Here is a 25,335-nt window from a genome sequence, read left to right on the forward strand (position 1 = left end):
ATTCCTTCCCAAAGACATGGAAATCTCAGACTGTATAAACACACACTATTTAACTACTCTTCCCTGACTAAGGATGCTTTGGGAAAGGACTTATGAAGGATTCTGGAGGAAAGGCTTAGGTAGAGAGCAGACCTTAGGAGCTGGCCGGCAGAAGTTTCCAGGAAGAGGTTAAAAGGCGCAAAGAGGAGAAGTGTGCTAAATAAACAAAGTCCTCTCGGGAGCAGCCTTCCTGGTCGAGGTCTGAAATATATACCGAGGACTGAGCTATAGAGTGTCATTATCCCCTTTGGTTCAGACTCTGATAGCATTGTCCCCGAAGGGCTAGATTTTAAGCACCTTTCTTTGAGATCTCCTGGTACTTCCTTTAGTAATGCCAGAGCCCAAGTGATTATTCAGAGACATCTAAGTAAAGGCTAAGGGGCCCGAGGTGTGCAAACAGTTAAGTGTTCAGCCACTAACAGAAAGGTTGGTGGTTCAAACCCAACCATCCTCTCCAAGGGGAAAAGACCTGGTGTAAAGATTACTGCCAAGAAAATCCTGTGGGGCAGTTCTACTCTGTCACATGGGGCTGTTATGAGTTGAAATCAACTCGAGAGCACCTAACAACAACAAGTAAACGCTGTGGTCTAGGTAACAAAGCTTTTATCTCAGAGGACTTACCCCAATCCAACGATTAGATCCAGGGAAAACACTTTTGATTGCCTTCGGTGGGACACTAAGGAGTTTTTAGTTCTGTTAAGGTGGAGTTTCTGGGTGGTGCAGTTGCCAACAACCAACAACACAACAAAGTTCTTGTTAAGGAGTCCCTGGGTAGTGCAGGCAAGGAGCCCTAGCGGCACAGTGGTTAAAGTGCTTGGCTGCTAACTGAAAGATCAGCGGTTCAAACCGACCAGCAGCTTCTTGGAAGAAAGATGTGACAGTCTGCTTCCATAAAGATTTACAGTCTTAGAAACCCTATGGGGGCAGTTCTGCTCTGTCCTGTAGGGTTGCTATGAGTTGGAATCGACTTGACAGCAGTGGGTTCAGATTTTTTTTGGGTGGTGCAAATGGTTAACCAAAGTTGGTGGTTTGAGTCCAGCAAGAGGCTCTTGGAAGAAAGGTGATCTACGTGCAAAAACTCAGTCATTGAAAACTCTGTGGAGTGCAGTTCTACTCTGACACATGTGGGGCCGCCATGAGTCAGAATTGACTTGACAGCAACTGTTTTTTTTTTTTTAAATTTCTGGTAACTGCAGATACTATTGGAGCATCAACAGATGTCACTAATTTGTGTGCCAACGTATTATATTCATTCAACAAATATACATTTTGCACCTATATGTGCCAGGCACTGTTCTAGACACTCAGGGTACATCAGTGTTAAACGAAGCCTACCTTTGAGTTGGAGGAACAGACCATAAATTGTGAACATAATTAATTATAGTCTGTTAGGAGATGATTCACCACTTGTCTGTCAGTTTGTCGTACTGTGGTGGCTTGCATATTGCTGTGATGTGGGAAAATATTCCTCAACAAGATGAATGGACACAGTGGCTGCAACAGCGGGCTCAAACATAGCGATGATTATAGAATGGCGCGGGACCCAGCAATGTTTTGTACTGTTGTACTCTAGGTCGGAACCGACTCAGCGGTACTTAGCAACAACATTAGATGATAATTATTTGGGGAAAATTAGAGCAGGGTGAGGGAAATTGTGAGTTCTGTGGGGGCGGGGGCTGTAATCTTGAACAGGATGGTCAGGGTAGAGAAAGTGATGTTTGAGCAAAGGCTTGTTGAAGGTCAAGTTAGATTGACATTCTGTTCAGCACAAGGAGCAGAGGTGGATCACAGTGTGGGGAAGGCAGCTAAAAGACACAGGGCAGGCCACTCATGGACTTGGGTTCTAGTCTCAGCTCTGCGTCTTTCTGGTAGTAAAACTTCCCCACATTACTTTAGCCCTGTAGAGTCTCCTTTTCAAATATTCTGGTCTGTGTGAATTTGCGAGTCCTTACAAGAAAGGACTTTGCATTTGTGTATTGGCTTGGAGGTAGGTGGTAGGAGGAGGTGGTAGGGGTTTGTCTGGGAATTTATTTTCATCTTGAATTTTTTTTGTTGTTGTTGTTAAGCTGGACTGGGTGTGAGGCTCATTCTGATAATCATTACTAAAACTCCGTATTAGGATAAGATCCTGTTAAAAGATAAACACACCCAATATAACCAACCTAAAGTTCCTATTAAAAAAAACAGTTCCTACTGCGTAGATGGACCTTTAAAGGTGGAGCAAGATGTCTGTGAGAGTGGGAGGTGGTAGGAAAGAGATGCTTGTCTCTCCTTTTTTGGTTGTTCCTAGTTAGTGGCTAGCTCAGTGGGTGAAGGCAGCCAGGATAGTGTGGCTGCACCACAGAATCCATCCCATAATGGGCCAGTTAGCATCTGCCCTGACCACACACTCTACACCAACCGATTGTGCTAAAAATGGGAAAAGGACATCAGTGGGAAAACTGGTGAAATCTGAATAAAATCTGGAGTTGAGTTCATAGCAATGTGGATTTCTTCGTTCTGCCAGATGTACCGTGGTTTTATAAAATGTTAACATTGGGAGATGTAGATGGGTGTGTGGAAACGCTTTGAACTGTCTTTGCAACTTTCCTGTAAGTCTAAAATTATTCCAAATTAATAAGTTTTCTTTAAAAAATAATGCCTATTGTGGACCCAGAGGTGACTTGGGCTAGAGTGGATCCTGTCACTATGACCAGAAAAACACTGCAAACCATGCTTGATTGTTTGTGGGTCAGTGGTGTCAGCTTATGGTGAAGGCAAGACTGGGATAGCTCTAGTCTGAGGTTTCCTCTTTGGCAAATTTTCCATCCTCACCTTACCCACCACACCCCAGTTTTTTGCTTTGGGCATTGCTTTTGACTCATGTTTATATTCAGTATTTTATGAGAGAATAATTGGTTGAAAGCATTCTTTTATAATAGGATTAGGTAGGGAGACCTATCCTACCTATTAGCACTTATTGGTAAGGGGGTCAGCAGCATAAACAGGAAAGAGGGCATTTAGGGAAACCAAAGAGAAAATGTCTGAAGACTTTGTAGAGGCAACGCTTCTTAAAAGCTTTTAGGTTCAACAGATTGAGAAGCCCACACTCTGGAGAGTCCTACACTCGTGGAGTGATTTGCATTTTGTGCCTGATGCCAAGCCTGTTTTGGTCAGTTGTGGTCCCTTCCTGCTGTTTAGCGTGTGATTGTGCATTGCATACTTCATTAAGTCCGGGGCAGCTTAGAGGGGGAGTGGCCTTTTATATATATATATAATCCCTTTTCTCTTTTGACAGCTGCAAATCAGAAGGAGCCCATGAATCTTAATTTTAAAGTGAAAGAGGAGCCTAAGGAAGAGGAAGCCTTAAGTGCGACCTTGCCTCCGTCCAGCTATGTGTTCAGCCCGGAATCTCAAGTGTCAGCCCCAAGCATTCCTGAGGACACACTTCAGCCGCAGGAAGGGAAGGGGAATGTGCTAAGGCGGGACATGTCAGTCAAAGCAGCATCTGAACTTCTCATGAAACTATCAGGTACTTGATATTATTCTAAAATATTCACATCCTGATCATTTCCCTAGCCAGCCAGCTGCATGGCTGCTTCTGGCTTGAGTTATAATTAATCCAGTGGCGGCAATGTCACGTTATTGCAGTGAATTTGGGAACAATCCGATTGCTTGGCTTCAATCCCTGTGTTGTAGGTGTGTGTTTGTGTGCATTAGCTGTGTACCTGTCTTATTAAATGTAGCCTTCTTTTCCTGGGTAATACTGCGTATTACTTGGAGACACTGCTCCTGTCTAAGATGTTGTAGGTCATAGTTTTAGATGGGTTCTAATGACATTCTAAGGCACTTTTGCTAATTGATCAAAATATCTATTCTTTCCTAATAGAGACCCTTGCATTTTTGATGTATTTATACTGTATTCTTAAGGACCATTGAAATAATTTTTTAATTTAATAAGCACGTCAGATGATGCTTGAAGTAATTGCCAAGAGAGTAGCAACGCAACATTTTATGAATAGGAAATTTCATAATAGACTATTATAATGATTAATTTGTGTTCTTAAGGTGAATGAATAATTCTCTACTAGTATTTAACCATAATCCTAGCCATACTCTCAAATATCAGAAAAATGGCTTAAAATATGAAATTCATGTATATTGGATTCTTATCTACCTAGTCTCCTACCTGCTCCTCTCCCCTAAGGAGCAGGTAAAAATATAGTGTCTTTTTTATGCAAAGGTATGACTTCCAGAACATGGGATGAAAAGTTTTATCAATAATAATACTTGTAAAGTCATATCAGTAGTTCACTGCTGCTTAAAGGCAGCATTTGGAAACTCTATTTAAAATGCTAATACAAATCCAAAGCTGTTCTCAGTTTGTAACTTGCTGCGTGTGGAGAATGATAGCAAGAAATGCATTAGGGAAATGCCTTCCCTCTGATCTGTAATTTCATCAGCAATTCTGACCCTGTTTCTGGTTGACCAGTAGGTTGGAAAATAAGAAATTAATAGTGACTTACTTTGTATCAAAACAGTTGAAATTCCTGTATTTGCCAGTGGGTGGGGTTAAGAATGCTTTTCTTTGGTGTTAATTCAAAATACACGAACTTCAGTGGATCATGCTTTGATATAGATAAAATGTAATATAACTGTTAAGTCCTTACTGTAGCCCCATTTTTCTAAACTTTGCAGTGTTAGTGCAGCTTCTCCTTTACAGATGGGAGGTCTCGCAGGATTGCTGAAAGCTGAAATTTTAGATTATTCAAGCCAACACATTTTAGTATGTTTGAATCCTCCCTCCTACCACAAAAGATCTCAGTAACCTAGAGTAAGCCATCTGTTGTTTTTCTGTTCAGTCTAAAGGGGTCACACAGCCTCTCTGAGTCTTCTACCATAGCACAGACTTGCATATCACAACGACTTTAACTTCTGATGGTAAAATTCTAGTGCATAATATTTCTGTCTCAGAGTTTGCCGGGCAGCCAGTACGGCGAGGGGTGGTATCGCACAAAGAGATAATATGCGAACATGAGGTGAACCCATTGCTGTGGGGTAGATTCTGACCCAAGGCAAGCCCATGTGCGTCAAAGGCATCACTGGGTGGATTTGAACCTCTGACCTTTTAGTTAGCATCTGAGCGTGTTAACCATTTGCACTACCCAGGGACTCCAAACATGAAGTAACAGCAACCCCCCAACCCCCCAAGAAAAAAAGGAAAGCATTTAACTTACTCCTTTTGGATGGCATGATTTACAACACTGAAATATACAATAATTTCATAAAAAAAAAAAATAGTGATAAATCCCTCAAATATAGAATAAGGTTCTGCAGCCATGCATGTTTAATGACATTCATGGCCAGCAATGGCCCTCCTAAATGTTTCATGTTGACTTTTATTGAGCACATGTAGTGTAGGGTTCAGTAGTAGTTGAATGGATGACATGGTCATATTTTCAAAGGGATAATGGAATGCCTCCACTTTGTAATGTGGAAATGAAAACAGGTTTGAGGACTAAGGCAACTATTTTTGTTATCCTGAAAACTTACCCCAGCATTTTATGTGCAAGGAAGTCAAGTAATACAAAGAAATATACATTGCAACCCTGCCCCCTAGGTACTTTCACAGTCTTTTCAGAAATAATCTAGGGCAGTGGAATCCACTCATTAAGTGGCATGAGCTTGGAACTCAGTCCTGCTACGCTAGCCGAACTTAGTCCTGCTATGCTGGCTGAACTTAGTTCTGCTATGTTAGCTTACTGTGCTCAAGTAAACCGGAAGGGACTGTTGTTAGGTGCTGTTGAGTTGGTCCGACTCATAGCAACCCTATAGGACAGGGTAGAACTGCCCCATAGGGTTTCCAGGGAACGGCTGGTGGATTTGAACTGCTGACCTTTTGGTTAGCAGCCGAGCTCTTAACCACTACACCACTAGAGCTCTGCAAGGGACTACTAGTTTCTGTGTTAGTCCTAAGAACAGGCGTGTGCCTTAAAATCAGAGCCACAACATAAAGAGGACTCACTCATCATTAGGTTTAAAGGAAATATTAGTGTTTCTGATAGGTCAGTGCTCTTGCAAACAAGGAGACGTTAGGAAAAAACTTCCTGGGTTTTTTTCCCTCAGGTTGTGTTTTTAGCAATTTTAATGTCCATGCCCCAGAAGACATCCAAGTAAAAGACTCGTCAGTGTCTTCAGACCCCCTTTGCCACTATCGTTCCTGCCCCACTACATTTGAGAGTAGTGGTCTGTTTCCCAAAGCAGCTGTGCAGGTTACCCAGGGCTGCTCCTTGCTCGCCTCGTCTGCTGCCCCCAAAGCCTTGCTGCAGGCATTCTTGTAAATTTGAGTCCCTGTCGCCCCCTGCCTTGTTAATTCCCCTTTATGATCTTTTGTCATGCTTGGAAGAATCCTTTTGGTCAGGAGGAGTTGGGTGAGAAAAGTACATCCCATGCATTATAGTGCATTTCTTTCCTTCTTTCACTTTTGACCCAAGGAATAGCCAAGATGAGGAATAAAAAGATTTTTCCTTTCTCTTACTTATTTCTTTGGGATTGGAAGCTGTAGCCAAGAGCTTAAGTCCTTTCAGTCTTTTCATTGAATTAATAAGAGAAAACTAGTCAACAATTTTGGCTGCTTCATTTCCAGTTTTAAATTAATTTGTGTTAACTTCTTAAAGGGTGGATGTTTGGCACGTGGCCCAGTCAACTATCACGTGAAAGTTTTCTATGTGGAGAAATCTCTGTAGGTATATTGTTTTCCAAATTTACATGTAGGTTTTATGGAAAAAACACAGATGAGTTAAAGAGTAGGCTAGATGTTTTCATTGTTTGTTTTGTTTGGGAAAATCTGAGTTTTTTTCCTTCCTGTGGCCCAAGTTCTATTTCTAGTTGTTAATTGGGAAGTCGAGTGCTTGACAGCTGGGCCAAATAAATTGATTGCCATAAAGAAAGCAACCGACTCTAAGGGAACTGCTGGATGTCTGTGACGACCTGTTGTTACGTGACACAAGGTAGCCAAAATAATCAGACTTTTCTGCTAAGCGTATAGTTGCCAAAGATAATTCCAGAAGGCTTGAATTAAGGAGGCCAAAATCCTGAAGCTAGCTCAAGACAGAGGATATATAACACTAGACAGCGTAAGATAATCAAGGCACTTATAACACACAACTGTGGTTTTCCAATGCCTAGTCACCTCACAAACTTATGGAATAGAAGTGCTATCTCAAGATGTGATGTAATGCTGAAAAGTGACATAAATTTTCATCTGCTTTGTTTCTATTGTACTTTAAGAGAAATAGCTAGAAGCAAAGAGATAGATAAAGATAAGCACTCTTGTCCCTTTTGGAGCAACACTTCTACATGGGAACACAGATATAAAATGTACCATGCATATGCTTGGGCCAGCCTCAAAGTAGCAGATAAAGTGTGTCATTTAAAACTGTGAGTTTCACACACACACACACACGAAAGTAGCTGGAAAGCTGGAGTCACTCAGAAACATTAATGAAAAGTTAACCATGTAAATATATCTAACACTATCTAACACGGTAAATAAAACGGAAACTCTGGTGGCATAGTGGTTAAGAGCTACGGCTGCTAACTAAAAGGTTGGCAGTTCAAATCCACCAGGTGCTCCTTAGAAACTCTATGGGGCATTTCTGTCTGCCCTGTCATATAGGGTCACTATGAGTTGGAATTGACTCAGTGGCAACAGGTTTGGGTTTTTTTGCTGTTATTGTTTTGGTTGTAAGGAGCCCTGGTGGTGCAGTGGTTAAGAGCTCAACTGCTAACCAAAAGGTTAGAAGTTCGAATCTATCAGCTGCTCCTTGGAAACCCTATGGGGCAGTTCTACTCTGTCCTGTAGGGTTGCTATGAGTTGGAATTGACTTGACAGCAATGAGTTTGATTTGGTTTTGGTTGTAAATAACAGAAACCCTCTTTAGCTGGCTTAGGCAAGAAAGGGGAATTTAATAGAATATGTGGGTTTGGGGTTGGTTATTGGAAACCAAGGGCAGGGATGCAGCAGGCCTCAGGCCCCCACTGGAACCAGGATGGGAGGACCACATGGAACCCAGGAAGTCTGCGCTCTCCACCCCATGCCTGCTTCACCCTGGGCTTCTACCTCATTAGCCTACCTTGATATCAATGGACTTTTTCTGTTACCCCATCCACATGGTGGAAAATGGCAATTGCTAACAGCTTCTGCATTTATATCTTGTTTAAAAGAGCAGTTAAACAGAAATTTCTTAGTCCTAGCTCCAAATTGCAGCTGATTGCTTCAGCACTGTTTGGGAACGGCCAGTGGAGGCATCAACTGTATCTAGGAAGAGGGGCTGTCAGGTAGCCAGGTAGGGTTGCTTAGAGGGAGAAGAATCCCCAGAAACATATCTTGGGGTGGGCAGAAATGGTAGTGGTACAAAACTAGAAAGATATAACACTATGTATGACCCACAGAAGTTCAACGAACAGATTATGGTAATTGCTGTTATTTAAATATTGAGTATAACGAGTGTGTTTTGACTTTTGGGTGCTGCCTACCTTTTATTGCTGGTAGAGTATTGCATAGAAGACCTGCCCAGCCAAGACTTTGCCTAGCCAGCCCCATTCTCTCTGTGCTAAGGCAGTGCAGAGTCAGCATGGTAGGGAGAGGAGTGTAAGAAACGCACATTCCTGAGCCTTCCTCCACACCTAGCTGAAACTCGGGGTGGGGCCCAGCTACCTGCGCTGTAACAAGACTTCCAAGCGATTTGGACAGCTAAGGTTGGAAAATCAATGTACTAGGAAATAGGATTCCTGGGTGGTGAAAACAGTTAATGTGCTAGGCTACTAGCTGAAAGGCTGGAAGTTTGAGTCTACCCAGAGGTACATTGGAGGAAAGGCCTGGGAATCTACTTCTGAAAAATCAACCTTTGAAAAACCCTATGGAGCACAGTTCTGCTCTGATGCATGAGTTGCCATGAGTTGTAATTGACGCAGTAGTAACTGGTGGTGGGGATAGTGGTACTGCAAACAAAACCAGCCAGTGGCCAGTGAGTTGATTCTGGCTTATTGCAGCCCCATGTGTGTCGGAGGAGAACTGCACATAGGGTTTTCAATGGCTGTGGCCCTTTCAGAAGCAGGTCACCAGGCCTTTTTTTACAAGGCACTTCTGGGTGGATTTGGCCTTCCAACCTTTCAGTTAGTAACAGAGCACTTAAGCATTCGTGCCACCCAGGGATGCCGGCGGTGGGAGTACTAGGCAATGGTGAACGGGGGAAATAAGTTTTGTCCATCTGAAAAGACTGCCTTAGGTTGAAGCTGACGGAGAACAAAGCTCTATTAAATGTACATTTTACTTTTTAAAAAGAACCATCTCTCTTCCAATGGAGATTTCTTTTTAATTTATTATGAAATGATGGTATCTGGGAACCTTTTTTAGAAGGGCACATGTACCTAATAAATCAAGATAGCGTTGGTTGTAAGCCTCAGATAATACTGCCTTTTTTTCAATGTTCTTTGGCTGTGCAGTTAAATTTCATAATTATTCCTGTGCAGTGTTGGCAGTCTTGTAGAAGAAAAAGCTCTTTTTCCCCCTAGCAAACCAAAAACCATGTTTTATATCCTAAAGAATTTCTTGAGCTAAATTAGAGTTTTTAGCTAAATAATTTCTCAGGGCAAAAAGTTATTTGCTATTCTATTGGATATTTCTCCCTTGGAAAATTGTAATCTATCAAACTTGAAAAGCAGTGTGACTTCAGTAATAATCTTTAAGAAAGGAAAATGTGTATTTTTGTTTTACATTAATATTATTTTATATTTGCCTCCTTCAAACTCATAGTCTATTTAAACAGAGGAGAGAAGATGTCAGGTCTAGTTGTACCTCGTTCCTTGTGATTCGCCTTGCTTACCTACAGCTGAAAGTAGAACGCCCTCCTAAATGAATGACCACAGGCAGGTGGACATGTTAGCAAAGCAATGGAGAGAGAGTTAAGAGTAATTCAGAAACATCATTAGAAAAGTATTTCATTCATTTATTTTTACTCATATGATCTATTTATCTTGTCAGACACATGGTGTTGAAGAATTTGGCAGCATAAAGATGTCAATGGCACAGTCTAATATTTCTGAAACTGAACACTACTTTTTTTCGTTTTGACTTTTTTTTTTGAGAGTATCTGGAGAAATTTATTCATTCCAGTACTGTACTTTTCTAAGAATTTATATATTTCAGAGCGTTGTGTTTTAGAATGGACTTCTAAATTAGTTTTTGTAAGCACCATCACATTTTTAAAAAACATTTTTATTTTGAGATGAAATTCATGTACCATACAATTTATTCATTTAAAGTGCACAACCCAGTAATTTTTGATAGATTCACAGAGCTGTGCAACCATCACCACAATCTAATTCCGGAGCATTTTTATCACCCCCCTGAAGAGACTTCAGACCCATTAGCAGTCACTCCTTGTCCCCCTGACTCCAGCCGTAGACAACCACTAATCTACTCCCTGTTTCTATAGATTTGCCTGTCCTGGGCATTCCATGTCAATGAAATCATACGCTGTGTGGTCTTTTGTGACTGGCTTCTTTCACTTAATGTTTTCAAGGTTTGCCTATGTTGTAACATGTCAGTACTTCATTTAGTTTCATTACCAAATAACATTCTGTTGTACGGATATAATAGCACATACATTATTCATTTATCAGTTGATGAACAGTTGGGTTATTTCCCAATTTTTGCTACTATGAACATTTGTGTAAAGGTTTTTGTGTAGACTTTCGCTTTTAATTATCTTGGATATACACCTAGGAGTGGAATTGCTGAGTCGAGTGGTAACTCTGTGTTCAACTTTTGAAGAACTGCCAAGTTGTTTCCCAAAGTAGGTGTACCATTTTACATTCCCACCAGCCATGTATGAGGTCTCCAGTTTCTCCACATCCTTGCCACCAACACTTGTTTTTTTCTCATTATAGTCATCCTCGTGGATGTAAGGTAGTATTTCATTGTGGTTTTGATTTGCATTTCCCTAATAACTAATGAGAGGAGCCCTGGTGGCACATTGGTTAAAGTGCCAAGCTGCTAACCACAAGGTCGGCAATTCAAACCCACCAGCTGCTCCATGGAAGAAATATGTGGCAATGTGCTTCCGTAAAGATTTACAGCTTTGGAACGGTTCTACTCTGTCCTATAGGGTCATTATGAGTCAGAATCAATGTGATAGTAGTGGGGTTTTTAAGGGTTTTTTTTTTTTAGTGACTAATGACGTTGAACTTCCCTTCATGTGATTATTGGCCATTTGTATATCTTCTTTGGAGAAATGTCTATCCATATTCAGAGCAGGAGTGCCCACTTTTTAATTGGTTTATTTATCTTTTTATTCTTGAGTTATAAAAGTTCTTTATATACCCTGGATAGAAATCTGTTACCAGATACATGACCTGTAAACATTTTCCCATTCTGAGGGCTGTCTTTTCACTTTCTCAATGGTGTCATTTGCAGCACCAATTGTAGTCGAATTTATGTTTTTCCCTTTTGCCACCTGTGAGCATCATCATCACATTTTCCATAATTCCAAAAATTTAAGTAAAAATGTGGATGTGTTTAATATGAAAACTAAAGCCTGTCTTTACCTGTATTAGAAAAGTGTAATTTAATTTTCTGGGTTATAAAGCTTGTGAAACCTTTTTTATTGAGTAATTCTGCCATAGTGGAGTTGACCCTTCTGATTTCTGGAAATCTGTGCTACAGTATTCTGCACTTTACCTGATAGCAAAACTATTTGTACATAAACTTTTTAAATGACTCTGAATGAATGTGACAAGAAATGGGCTTACAACTAATTGGCTGGATTATTTTCCTCATTGCTATCTCTATATGTTTATATAGACATACAGGAGCCCTGGTGGCACAGTGGTCAAGAGCTATGGCTGCTAGCCAAAAGATCGGCAGTTCATTTCCACCAGCCCTTCAGCCCCCATGACAGCCCTGCAGGGCTGAAGAGTCAGCAGCCCCTGGACAGTCACCTCCTGTTAAGGGCAGTTTCACCCATTGACCCCAGGTTCCTTTACAAATATGACCATTTTCCACATGTGCCATGACTTGAACTAGGTTGGGAAGCACCTGGGCAATTTAACTGGCAATCGTCCCATTTGCCCAGAACTGTCCTGGCTTTGGAGCCTTGGCAGTGCGGTGGTTACGTGTTGGCCTGCTAACTGAAAGGTCAGCAGTTCGAAACCACAAGCCGCTCCGAAACCACAAGCCGCTCCGTGGGAGAAAGATGTGGTAGTCTGCTTCTGTAAAGATTTACAGCCTTGGAAACCCTATGGGACAGTTCTCTATCCTGTAGGGTCGCTATGAGTGGGAATTGACTCTATGGCAATGGGTTTTGGTTTTATATAGGTATATACCATACTATATCATATCTGTTGCCATCAAGTTGATTCTGATTCATTGTAACTTCGTGTGCTACAGAGTGGGATTGAGCTCCGTAGGGTTTTTTTGTCTGTGATCTTTATGGATGCAGATTGCCTTTCTTCAGTGGTGCTGCTGGGTGGGTTTGAACAACCAACCTTTTGGTTAGTAGCCAAGCACAAACTTACCAGAACCAAACCCAAACTCATTGCCATTAAGTTGATTCTGACTCATAGTGACCCTACAGTGCAGAGCAGAACTGCCCCATAGGGTTTCCAAGGCTGTAGATCTTAACAGAAGTAGACTGCCTCATCTTTCTCCTGAAGAGTGGCTGGTGGGTTTGAACTGCCAACCGTTTGGTTAGCAGCCGAGCACTTACCCACTATGTCACCAGGGCTCCTTAGCACAAATTGAGGGAGAGTTAAATTTAAACAAGGAATTATATGCTTCTTATTTATTTATTTATATTTATTTTTAAAATTATTTTATTATTATTATTTTTTTGTTGTATTTATTTATTTAGCACTTGAAAACTCAGTGACAATTGCAGATATTTGGCAAGCTAACACTGTATCTTACACAAATATACAAAACAGGGAATAGGTCACTTTAATAAAATAAAATTTTGGATGTTTATATACCCAGAAAAGTATTATTATTATTTTTTTAAGTCTGTATCTGGTTAAGCTCGGAGAATATACAGGGTATTATGGACCTGAACTTTTAAGCAGGACAAAGTAAGAAATAGCCGTATACAGCTGTGGAAAGGCTGTCCTTTTCCCAGCCAGAAGAGAGAACTGGCTTATACATAACGGACTCTGGTGGTGCGATGGTTAAGTGCTTGACTGCCAACTGAAAGACTGGCAGTTCAAACCCACCTAGTGGCTCCACGGGAGAAAGACCTGGTGATCTTCTTTTGTAAAGATTACCCCAAAACCCAAACTCATTGTCGTTAAGCTGATTCTGACTCACAGTGACCCTATAGCACAGAGTAGAACTGCCCCATAGAGTTTCTAAGGCTGTAAATCTTCATGAAAGCAGACTGCCTCATCTTTCTCCCACGGGGCAGCTGGTGGGTTTGAACTGCCAACCTTTCAGTTAGCTGCTGAGCTCTTAATTGCTGCACCACCAGGGCTCCTTCTGTAAACATTACAGCCTAGAAAACCCTAAGGCAGTTCTGTTCTGTCACATGGAGTCACTACGAATGGGAATCAACAACCACCGCAGTAACTGGTGTTACACTCAGTCTTTGGATAGTAAAAGAATTATTTCACAGTTCCACACAGGGTTTACAAATCCTTGAACCTATACATCTGAGCGGCTATTGCTGCCCCCACCCCCCCCACCCCCACCTCATATGGAAGCTATTGCAGCTCACGCCCCCAGGGCCAGCACCTCCGCCTTCTTCTTCCCCTTAGAGCCCTTACTCCTTGTGGGTACCCTTTTTGCTTTCTTGACCTGGCTTCCTCCGCCTCCCACACTGAGGCCTGAGCCTCTGAAAGACTGGCGCTCAAAAGGGCTCTTGTTGTATTATCATCTCCCTGTTGCATAGCTGCATATGTTAATATAGCCACGAAAATTTGTATTGGCTTGTGTTCCCAGAAACCGGGCAAGAACTCTGAAAGGAATTTATGCTCCACCTTTTTTTTTTTCATTATAGATTCCTTTTCTGTTTGGCTGTCTCAGGACTGGGGGAGGGAGGGGTTTGAGCACAGCAGGGTGGGGGTAGGGCTGGGGTGGGAGGAGAAGGGTTCCAGGTCCTTCTTTATAATAATGAGTGGAAAAATTAAGAATACCCTCACCCCAAAAAGCCAAACCCATTGCTGTCAGTGGATTCGTAGGATTAATAGCCACCCTATAGAACAAAGTAGAACTGCCCATAGGGTTGCTAAGGATCCGCTGCTAGATTCTAACTGTCATCCTTTTGGTTAGCAGCCAAGCTCTTAACCACTGGGCCACCGTAGGAAATGTGTGTGCAGGCTGGGATAGCATGTCTTCCCCCTATTTTTCTGTGTTGTTTTCTGTTTTGGGGTGTGAAGGGTTATCTACAACACAAACTGTGGTACAAACAGAGGCTTCTAGTAAATACTGTTTGATGGTGACAACTCTAAGAAGAAGCTTTATTCCCTGAGAGATCCAGTTGCAGTGTGGATGCAAATATTTGAGTAACCAGTCAGACATTCTGTTCAATTTTTCACTCCGGGGACAAATTTCCCTGCTAGGTAGAGGCTGTGTACTTTATCACTGCATTAGGATTTCTTACACTGTTCTAGTTGTTTATAGTCCCTCCCCACCCCCGCCGCCAGCGTTTTGGGCTATATCTTACCACAGTTACGGTCTTATGAGGGAGAGAGATACCATTATTTTCCTCAACATGAGATCTAAACCATTCTCATTCTGCCGTAGTTTTTTCTTTTCATCACCATATTAACTTTTCACCTTTAACTTAGTTATGTCAAAGAAGGGGACCATTAGCATGTATAATTAAGCCCCGTGGATTCCGTGTCCATCTGGGTACATGCTGGTCCCACAGACCTACCTCTGGAGAGAGGAAATCTGTTCCTCAGTGTTAGGCAGCCTTTCCGCTGCTGAGCTGCCATGGCGCCCCCTGGGCGGAGGCTCGACTGGGTGGTGAGGCCGGGGCAGCCCAACACACAGGAGCTCTAGGAAGTGCACAGTCTGAGAGCGACAGGGCAAGGGAGTGTCTGTAGCAAGCCCAAGAGTGGAAAATGTTCACGAAGAGAGTTATTTTCCCTCGCACTCTTGGCTTCTGTTATTCTTATGGGAGGACAAATGATTGGGAAGTGATGTTTATTCCTTGTCAAAGTGTGAGGACCCATGAAGGAATATCGGTCTTCACTCCTAATAGTTCTTCTGTTTACTCTATCAATGTATATATTTTTCCACATTTAAGCCAGCCTGAGTTTCTGCTGTGATTGGATTTACTTCCTTTTTTCTAAATGCGGGATGGCCGCTGGATTCAAGTGCGTTTCCTGGTTTCCTGTGGCTGGCCATATGCTTAGTGTTGCTTATCTCCACAGCTGGAGAAGCAGGGGAGGTGAGAGATTAGCTGTGTGACCCACCACATTTTATCTGAGGTCCAGAATCGAGTGATAAGGGCCACTGTTTAAAGAATGAATGGTGAATTTGTTTCCTTACTTGCCACTACCATCCTTATCCCCATGAGCCCACCCTTCCCTCAGCATATACCACACCCTTCCCCCACAGTTGCAACCAGAAATTCTTCCTGCTATTTTGGGATGAAGGGGGCATTCATGGGGACAACCTTACCGGTGACTTCCTGTGGTCCACGTTCATGTTGCCAAAAAGTATACTTAACAGCCTTCTTAATGGAAAGGAAAAGAGGCCCTCAGCTGAGCTGAAGGATTAATGAGGACTTAAGGTGAAATTGCAGTGATTTGTGGAATTTATTCTGAGAGCTGAATTGCCCTGCCTTGCTCTGTGCGTTTGAGTATTGGTGAGGACCTTCACTTGGTCATCATTGCTTATTTAGCCAATTTTTTATTGGGAAATACGTAAACCAAGCCTGTTGCTGTCAGGTTGATTCTGACTCATGGCGACCCCATGTGTTACAGAGTAGAATTGCACCATAGGATTTGACTGTAATCTTTAGGAATATCATTACTGATGTTAGATGGATCTTGGCTCAAAGCAGAGTATACCAGAAAGATGTTGACCTGTGTTTTACTGACTGCACAAAGGCTTTGGACTGTGTGGATCATAACAAATTATGGATAACATTGTGAAGAATGGGAATTCCAGAACACTTAATTGTGCTCATCAGGAGCCTGTACGTAGAATAAGAGTCAGTTGTTCCAGTAGAACAAGGGGATACTGCGTGGTTTAAAGTCAGGAAAGATGTGTGTTGTATCTGTCCTTTTTACCGAGTCAATCTGTATGCTGAGCAGATAATCCAAGAAGCTGCACTGCATGAAAATGAACATGGCATCAGGATTGGAGGAAGACTCATTAACAACTTGCCATATGCAGATGACACAGCCTTGCTTGCTGAAAGTGAAGAGGACTTGAAGCACTTATGACAAAGACCACAGCCTTCAGTGTGGATCACACCTCAACATAAAGAAAACAAAAATCCTCACAACTGAACCAATAAACAACATCATGGTAAATGGAGAAAAAATTGAAGTTGTCAAGGATTTCATTTTACTTGGATCCACAATCAGCGCCTGTGGAAGCAGCAGTCAAGAAATCAAACAATGTATTGCATTGGGCAAAGATGTCACTTTGAGGACTAAGGTACACCTCACCCAAGCCATGTTATTTACCTCATATGCATGTGAAAGCTGGGCAATGAGTTAAGGAAGACTGAAAAAAAATTGATGCCTTTAAATTATGGTGTTGGCAAAGAATATTGAATATACCATGGACTGCCAGAAGAAGGAACAAGCCTGTCTTGGAAGAAGGACAGACAGAATGTTCCTTAGGAGCAAGGATGGGGAGGCTTTGTCACGCATACGTTGCACATATTATCAGGAGGAACCAGTCCCTGGAGAAGGACATCATGCTTGGTAAGGTAGAGTGTCAGTGAAAAAGAGGAAGACCCTCAATGGAGTGGATTGACAAAGTGGCTATATCAGTGGGCTCAAACATAGCAACAACTGTGAAGATGGGGCAGGACTGGGCAGTTTTGTTCTGTTGTACGTAGGGTCTCTATGAGTCAGAAGGGACTCGGTGGCACCTAACAACAACAGCAACAATCTTTATGGAAGCAGATTGCCAAGCTTTTCTTCCGAACAGCTGGGTGAGTTCAAACCACTAACCTTTAAGGTAGCAGTCTAGCTCAAATCATTTGCATGACCCAGGAACAGGAAATATATAAGGAGTACTTTTTTTTTTAAGAGTTGCAGGGAATAAGGAAGACAGCCGGGGACTAGGAGGATAACTTGATTGGGACAAATGCTTGTCTCCTTCTAATCACTGTGCTATCCTCACTTCCTTTTGCACCCTGTTTATCTCATCCTGATGCTGTTTAAAATTATTTTCTGCTAAAATTATTCACATTAGAAAGCTTTTCCTACCTGTTTCTCAGCTCTCTTACAGATACCCAGAGCTAAAGTCAATCCTGCCTGTAACAGTTTTCATTTACTTAGGGCTTGTTTTCCAGGTTATTGGCTACCACTCCTCTTCCCCACTGCCAGTGCCTTGGCTGTCTCATTGCTGTTTAGCACCTGCATCAGAGAGGATACAGGAAGAGAGAAAGGAAGCAAAATTAAAATGAGTCACTTATGCTACTTATAAGTATTTTGATTTAAAAAACATTTGGAAAAGAAGGTTGAAACATGGTCAGAACATTTCATGAGGATATCCGTGCTCTCCCTGTTGGAGAGTCCAGAGGGAACATTATCCAGCATCAGAAGGCCCCACCCCGGAGTCTAAAGAGTCTCACAGGCATGGTACCGGGGATAGTGCCCTGTCAATTGTTACTGGCTTTTGGCAAAAGTATGTAATGATTTCTTGGGACCCAAGGAACTCTATACTTAAGCTTTCCTCTACTTCTCATCCTGTCTTTCCAGTTCTTCCTGCTTTTTTGTTTTATTTCACTCATTCATGCAATCAACAAATATTGGTTGAACTCCTGTTGTTGTTGTTGTTGTTGTTGCTAGCTGTTTACGTCAGCCCCCGACTCATCACGACTCCATGCACAATGGGATCTGTCCGTTATGATCCATAGGGTTTTCATGGCTGATTTTTGGAAGTAGATGACCAGGCCTTTCTTCCTAGTCTGTTTTAGTCTGGAAGCCAAAACCAAAAACAGACCCATTGCCATCAAGTTGATTCCCACTCATAGCAACCTTGTAGGTCAGAGTAGAACTGCCCTATACGATTTCCAAGGAGCATCTGGTGGATTCCAACTGCTGATCTTTCAGTTAGCAGCTGTAGCTCTTAACCATTACGCCGCCAGGGTTTCTGCGAGCTCCACTGAAACCTGTTCAGCATCATAGCAACATGCAGACTGCCACTGACAGCAGAGTGGTGACTGCACATGAGGTGCACTGGCCAGGAACCTAACCTAGGTCTCACCTGTGGAAGGTGAGAATTCTACCACTGAGCCATCATTTCCCCCAAGTGAGCTCCTATTATGTTCCAAGTCCTTTGTAATCCCAGGCTCTAGGGGTTACCAAGGGGAGCAAGATGACGCCTTTGGCAGCATGGAGCCTACAGTCTCTTCCCACCCCCTCTACTGATACGCATACCTCATCCTTGTTAGTGCCTGGGCCCTCATCTTAATTGCTCTATGATGTTGTGCTCTCTTCACCATGCTTCCCAGCTTTTCTCTACCTGATGGACACATTGGCCAGTGGGAGCAAAATAATCAGGGCCTCTCCACAGAGATGGCCTTGTGACATGATACAGTGATCAGTGATATTTAGTATCACCTGAGAAAAGCATGTTAAACTTGTCTGCATATTGTAAAGCCTTTTATTACCTGGCAGTGGAAAATACTTAGAAGTTCAGTAAAACTGTCAGTTTTTGAAATAAAACTCATTATTGTGTTCCCCCCTCTCTTTGGGCATTCAGGAATCCCTCTGTCTTCCTCCTAAATCTTTGTACCTAAAGAAAGCACTGGCCAACCCATCACCTGACAAGAGATGGCCCTTGCTTTTTGGTAATTTTTTATGGCAACAAGAATTCTATTGAATCTGTCAGGAATTCTGTTTTAGAACCACACATACATGCGCGCGCACACACACACACACACACACACACACACACCCAGCATACAGGTTCATGGAAGAATATATAAACACCTATTAATCACAACAGATGAGGGTAGACAGGGCTGAGATTTATTTGGATGGCAAAGGATAATTATGTTAAATAGCTTAAGGTTAGATCAGATACTTTAATTGACCCTTTTCCTCCCCACCCGGCCTTTTCAATGTGAGGCAAGAAAATTATATTCTGGACGTTAAGTAAAAAATAGATTAATTTTTTTAAAATGAGATCATTTGGAATGTTACCAGATGGCATACATGCCGTTTAAATGCACCTTTTTAGTTAATTTCTAGGGAAATCGTTAAATAAAAAGAAAACAAGATCATCAGGAGAGGTTTTACGTTAACACTGACCGGGACACTCAGAGTTCAGCTGATAATGTCTGAGCTGCCCCACGTCATTTGCTGGGCTGGTGGAGCTCATCTCCCCGAGTACCGGTGACTGGGATTTCCATTTGTATTTTTATTTGGACAAAAGTGAAAATGAATGCAGAATTTGTTACGTGTGAAGGGCAATTACTGACTCATGGTCATCCTTCCCAGATTCCACTCCAGACAACCTTCCTTTACGACATGGGGAACTCCTGCTGTGTAGTTTAACACTAGATAGGGCCGTACCCAGGATCTAGTTGAAACACATAACTGCAATTGTGGACCTCGTTTTTTTTTTTAATTGTGCTTTAAATGAAGGCTTACAGAGCAAATTAGTTTCTCGTTAAACAGTTGATACACATATTGTTTTGTGACATTGGTTGCCAACCCCATGACATGTCAATACCCACCATGTCTCGACGTTGGGTTCCCCATTACCAGCTTTCCTACCTCCTCCTGCCTTCTTGTCCTTGCCCCTGGGCAGGTGTGCCCATATAGTCCAGTTTTGGTTTATGAGCCCGTCTAATCTTTGGCTGAAGGATGAACGTTAGGAGTGACTTTTTTTCAGTATGTGGACCCAGTTTGGTGGGCAGTCTGAAAGCATTAACAAATACCCAACTGAATGATTTCCTATAAGGACCTATTTATTGCATTGATTACTTGTATTGGGGACACTGAGGCTAATTTAAAAATCGACATGAGAATAAAACATCAAGTGCTTTGCTCCAGGGGGAAATGATAGGTTTCTTATACCCATGAAAGAGAATTTCTAGGTCTCACTAATTCTTCATTATGTTTGAAGTTCGAGTTAAGCTTTATCTCGGGGTATTTGTGTTTTTTGCAAATCCACAATACCTGGTGCTCCTCATAGTGTGTGTGCTTTTTTAATTGATCCCTTGCTTACCTGTGTCTACATCATTGTGAAATCTAACATGCAAAGCCAGCTGTTCAGATATTATTAATTCCTAGACACTGGTAATTCATGGTTTCGATGGTAGATTCATAAAGTCAGTTCTGATCATTTATCTTTGAAATTGTTTTAGGAATCAAAATGGGGTGTGTGTGTGTGTGTGTGTGTAAGGGGATGCCTTAGTCATCTAGTGCTGCTATTACAGAGATAACACAAGTGGGTGGTTTTAACAAACAGCAATTTATTCTCTCACAGTCTAGGAGGCTAGAAGTCCAAATTCAGGGTGGTGGCTCCAGGGGAAGGCTTTCTCTCTGTGTCGGCTCTGGGGGAAGGTCCTTGTCATCATCCTGGTTTATTAGCTTCTCAGTGCAGGGACCCCAGGTCCAAAGGATGCACTCTGCTCTTCATTCTTAGTGGCATGAGGTCCACCTCCTCTCTGCTCCATTCTCTTATATCTCAAAAGAGACTGACCTAATCTTGTAGATTGCATCCTGCCTCATTAACGGAACTGCCTCTAATCCTGCCTCATTATCATAGAGGTTTGGATTTACAGCACATAGGATAATTACATCATATCGCAGAATGGTGGACAACCACACAATACTTGGAATCATGGCCTAGCCAAGTTGATACACATTTTGGGGGGACACAATTCAATCCATAACAAGGGGGAAGGAACATATTTAAAAAAGCTAACCCCATCATTTTAAACAAAAATTCTCCTCATGTTTCGATTATTGTGAAACTAATTTCACTACCTAGAAGAGACTGTTTATCAAATTAATTAATTTTGCACCGGCTTTTTTGATTATCTTCCTCAAGAACATTGGCTTGGTCTCATGATTTGCTCAGTTACTTCTGAGCAGTTTGCAGTGAAATGTATGGCGATTGTGTGTCTGTGTACTGGAGGTCATTTTAGGGCTCTTCTGTTGGAAAGCACAGTTTTTCAAGATTTTGTATATTAGGGGAAGTAGAGAAAAGTCAGCTGTACCACTACCATTCCCTTTCATGGAGAGAGGCTCCTCTCTTTCCTCCCAGGAACAGATTACCAGCTGTCCTGTAGCAAAAACCAAGCCTGTTGCCGTCGAGTCGATTCTGACTCATAGCAACCCTGTAGGACAGAGTAAAACTGGTGGATTCAAACTGTTGACCTTTTGATTAGCAACGAGCTTTTAACCACTGCATGACCAGGGCTCCAGTAGGAAAAGTAGCAAACTCACCAGAGCTTGTATTGCCCCTCTCTGGGGTGTGGCAGCACCTGTGGACATACCCTCAGCCTCAGATTTCATGCCTAAGAGCAGGAATGGGAAGACTTTCCCCGTTGAGGGGCACTGCCCTCTGGGCATTGTGGGAATGAATCCAGGGCCACAGCATAGAGAAAAATGAGATTTCCTATGTGCCTTCCCACAGAGAAGAAGCATAGAATAATCTAATCCTTTAAAGGACATGAAACTTGTCTCCATACGCATGTGTTTCTGTTTCATATTATATCTCCTTAAGAGGGAGAAACGGGGTAAGGTAAAAAAAAGAGAAAAGGGAGATTAACATTTGGCATCTGAGCATCAGTTTTTAATTCTCATAAGAAAATGGAGGTCAGGGGGCTTCTGGGTACCTAGCTCAAGTTATGGGAGTCCCTAGTGGTGCAAACTGTTAAGTGCTTGGCTGCTTGCTGAACGGTTGGCGATTTGAACCCCCCAGAGGCACCTTGGAAGAAAGGCCTAGTTATCTGCTTCCAAAAGGTCACAGCCATGGAAAGCCTATGAAGCAGTCCTACTCTGCACACATGGGGCCGCCATGAGTCAGAGCAGACTTCAGTTCCTTGGCGACTGACTAGTTAGCCCAAGCTATGGGATGAGGGAGGGACCCAAGGGTGTTTTACTCCCACATTCCTTCTCTGTAAGAAGGGAAAGTTGGACATATAGTGTCTTAGTTTCCTGGTGCTGCTGTTACAAAAGAAAAAATATATATATACACACACACACATACACACACACACATATATATATATATACATATATACACACCACAAGTGAGTAACTCTACAGAACAGAAATTTATTTTCTCACAGGTTAGGAGACTAGAAGTCTGAATTCAGAGCATCAGCCGAAGGGGAAGGTCCTTCTTTGTCTCTTTCAGTGTCTGCTAAACCCTTTGCTGTTGAGTTAATTCTGACTCATAGCAACCCTATAGGACAGAGTAGAACTTACCCATAAGGTTTCCAGGGAGTGGCTGGTGGACTCAAGCTGCCAGCCTTTTGGTTAGCAGCTGAGCTCTTAATCACTGTGCCACCAGGGCTCCTCAGTGTTGACTAGCTGCTGGCAGTCATTAGTGGGCTTATAGATACCTGTCTCCACTGTGACGTGGCCTCTGTCTTCCACCACGTGTGTCTCCCTGTCTGTACTGCTCTTTTTTATAAGACTCCACTCTGAAGTGATTAGTTTTGGACTCACCCTACTGCAGTATGGCCTCATTAACATAAAAACCAAAGACCTCTGTTTCCAAACAGGTCATATTTACAGGTACAGGGGTTAGGACTTCAGCATAACTTTTGGGGGGACACAGTTTAATCCATAACACATGGTGGCACACTTTAGTGAAATAACATTTCCACTTCTGCCTCTATCCTTGATCTCTGCTTGCTTAGGTCTGGGGCTTGAGCCTCGTTCTCTGTGTGATCAAGGAAACCTAGCCCAGTTCTTCATTCCGTTTTGGTTTTAGCAAGGGCTCTAAGGGAAGGCAACGGAAGAAGCAGCTCACCTGTATGGGATACCAGTTGGGCGCTAGCACTGCGATAGGACAGTACCACGCAATCTCGTTTCTGCTTTCCTGGTCATTTGTTTTTCGTCACTCTGTCCTTTCCACCTGCATTGTTGTTCAGAAAGTGGTAAAACAAACCCTACACTTCCTGGAATCAAATTTCACACCTGGAAGCTGTCTCTATGACCAACCAGAACTTTGTCTCTTTGGGACTGCCAGGTTGGAGATTGAAGATTTTTAATTACCTGATTGAAAGGCATTATCATGCTAGAAAGTGCATTGCTTCAGCATGGCATAGTTGGAGTTGCTTTTACAGGCTCTTTTAAGCTTCTTGTTATTCTAAAATACTAGTTCAGTATCTATTTGAAATCAAATTGACAACAGCCACTCCAAAAGTTAGATAGGAAGCTTATGGGACGGTGAGTTTATGTTAATGGTGGAGGAATAATTCGGAAAAGGAGATGTGAATGGTTACACACCTTGAAGAATGTCATCAGTGTCACTGAATTATACATGTAGAAACTGTCGAATTGGTGTCTGTTCTGCTGTGTGTGTTCTCAACAATAAAGTAAATCAGTTATTAAAGTAAATAAATGCTGATAATAGTATTTTAAAAAGTGAATAAAGTCTTATGGTCCAAGAAGGAAAAAATGCAGGTAAATGTCTTACGTAACACAGATTAACCCACCCGCTGCCATTCTAAAAATGAAAAGGTAATATACCAAAAACAAAACAGAACAAAATTAAAAGGCTAGTTCAGGATCATGGTACTGTGCAGTCTCAAGAAAAAAAAAAACAAAAAACCCATTACCATTGAGTCGATTCCAACTCATACCAATGCTAAAGGACAGGGTAGAACTGCCCTGTAGGGTTTTTCCAAGGAGCGGCTAGTGGATTTGAACTGCTGACCTTTTGGTTAGCAGACGTAGCTCTTCACTACTACGCCGCCGGGGTCTCCGCAGTCTTGGGAGGCAGTGGTCAATTCTCATTGTTTATTTGATTGCTGTTGCCCATGTTTCATTCTTTTTTTGTTTGAAGTTCATTGCCTCTGTGTATGGCTATTTATCAATGGGAGAGTGAGGAGTCAGGGAAGAGAGAATAATTCTGCACACATGTGGGGTGCTATGCTCAGGTGATCATGGTGACAATCATACAGTAAATGATGGTGAGAAAAGTATAAACACCCCTCTAATACAGGAAATGGAGTTCGTGGGTCGTGCACACAGTTAATGCACTCGGCTGCTAACAAAAAGATAGGAGGTTTGAGTCCACCTAGAGGTGCATTGGAAAAAAGGCCTGGCGATCTCCTTGCAAAAAATCAGCCATTGAAAACCCTGTGGAGCACAGTTCCAGACCCTGTGGAGCACAGTTCCAGGCCCTGTGCTAAGTTTGAGGATGAGAGATAAATAGGAATCAAGCACTACCCCAGAGAGTTCAGCCCAGGGAGGGCAACAACTTTGTAAAACATTATTGCAAAGCAATCTAAGGGTAGTTCAGAGGAGGGAGAGAATGACCCTGCAGGAAGATAAAGGAAGCCTGCTTACAGAGGAGACATCTAAAGAGAGTTTTGAATCTGAAGAGGACCTTATCAGGGCATTTAAGAAGGGAAGATAAAAGATATGTAAGGTGAGGAACAGCACAGGCCTGTTGAGGCTAGTAGGATATTTCAGTATGGTGGGAGCGTGAAGATAAGTGAAGACAGGCAAGAGATGGTGCAAGGGAGGGGCATTGGGTTTAGGGCTTTTTATGAGACAGAACCACCACCTATCTGTCAGTTTGTCGTACTCTGGTGGCTTGTGTGTTGGCTATGATGCTGGAAGCAATGCCACCAGTATTTCAAATACCAGCAGGGTCACCCATGGTTGGGTAGGTTTCAGCAAAGCTTCCAGACTAAGATAGACTAGGCAGAAAGGCCTGGCGATCTACTTCTTAAAATTAGCCAATGAAAACCCTATGGATCACAATGGAATATTGTCTCATGTGGTGCTGGAAGATGAGCCCCCTAGGTTGGAAGGCGTTCACAGTAACACAGTGGCTGCAGCAATGGAATTGAGCATACCAGCGATTGTGAAGGTGGTGCAGGACTGGGCAATGTTATTCATAACGTCACCATGAGACAGAGCCAACTT

At 42.4% G+C, this 25,335-nt stretch overlaps 1 protein-coding gene across 8 annotated transcripts in view; it reads left to right on the forward strand.

Moving 5' to 3' along the window:
• Window positions 1-25,335, forward strand: part of ZNF827 (zinc finger protein 827) — a 204,967-nt gene that overhangs the window by 80,077 nt on the left and 99,555 nt on the right. For all 8 annotated transcript variants that reach the window (XM_049905426.1, XM_049905427.1, XM_049905425.1 and 5 more), the window contains one exon: window positions 3,317-3,550. In XM_049905426.1, coding sequence (XP_049761383.1) covers window positions 3,317-3,550 — 234 coding nt within the window. The remainder of the gene's footprint in view (window positions 1-3,316; window positions 3,551-25,335) is intronic.

Source organism: Elephas maximus, chromosome 13 (assembly GCF_024166365.1).
Source record: "Elephas maximus indicus isolate mEleMax1 chromosome 13, mEleMax1 primary haplotype, whole genome shotgun sequence".
NCBI classification, from domain to species: domain Eukaryota; kingdom Metazoa; phylum Chordata; class Mammalia; order Proboscidea; family Elephantidae; genus Elephas; species Elephas maximus.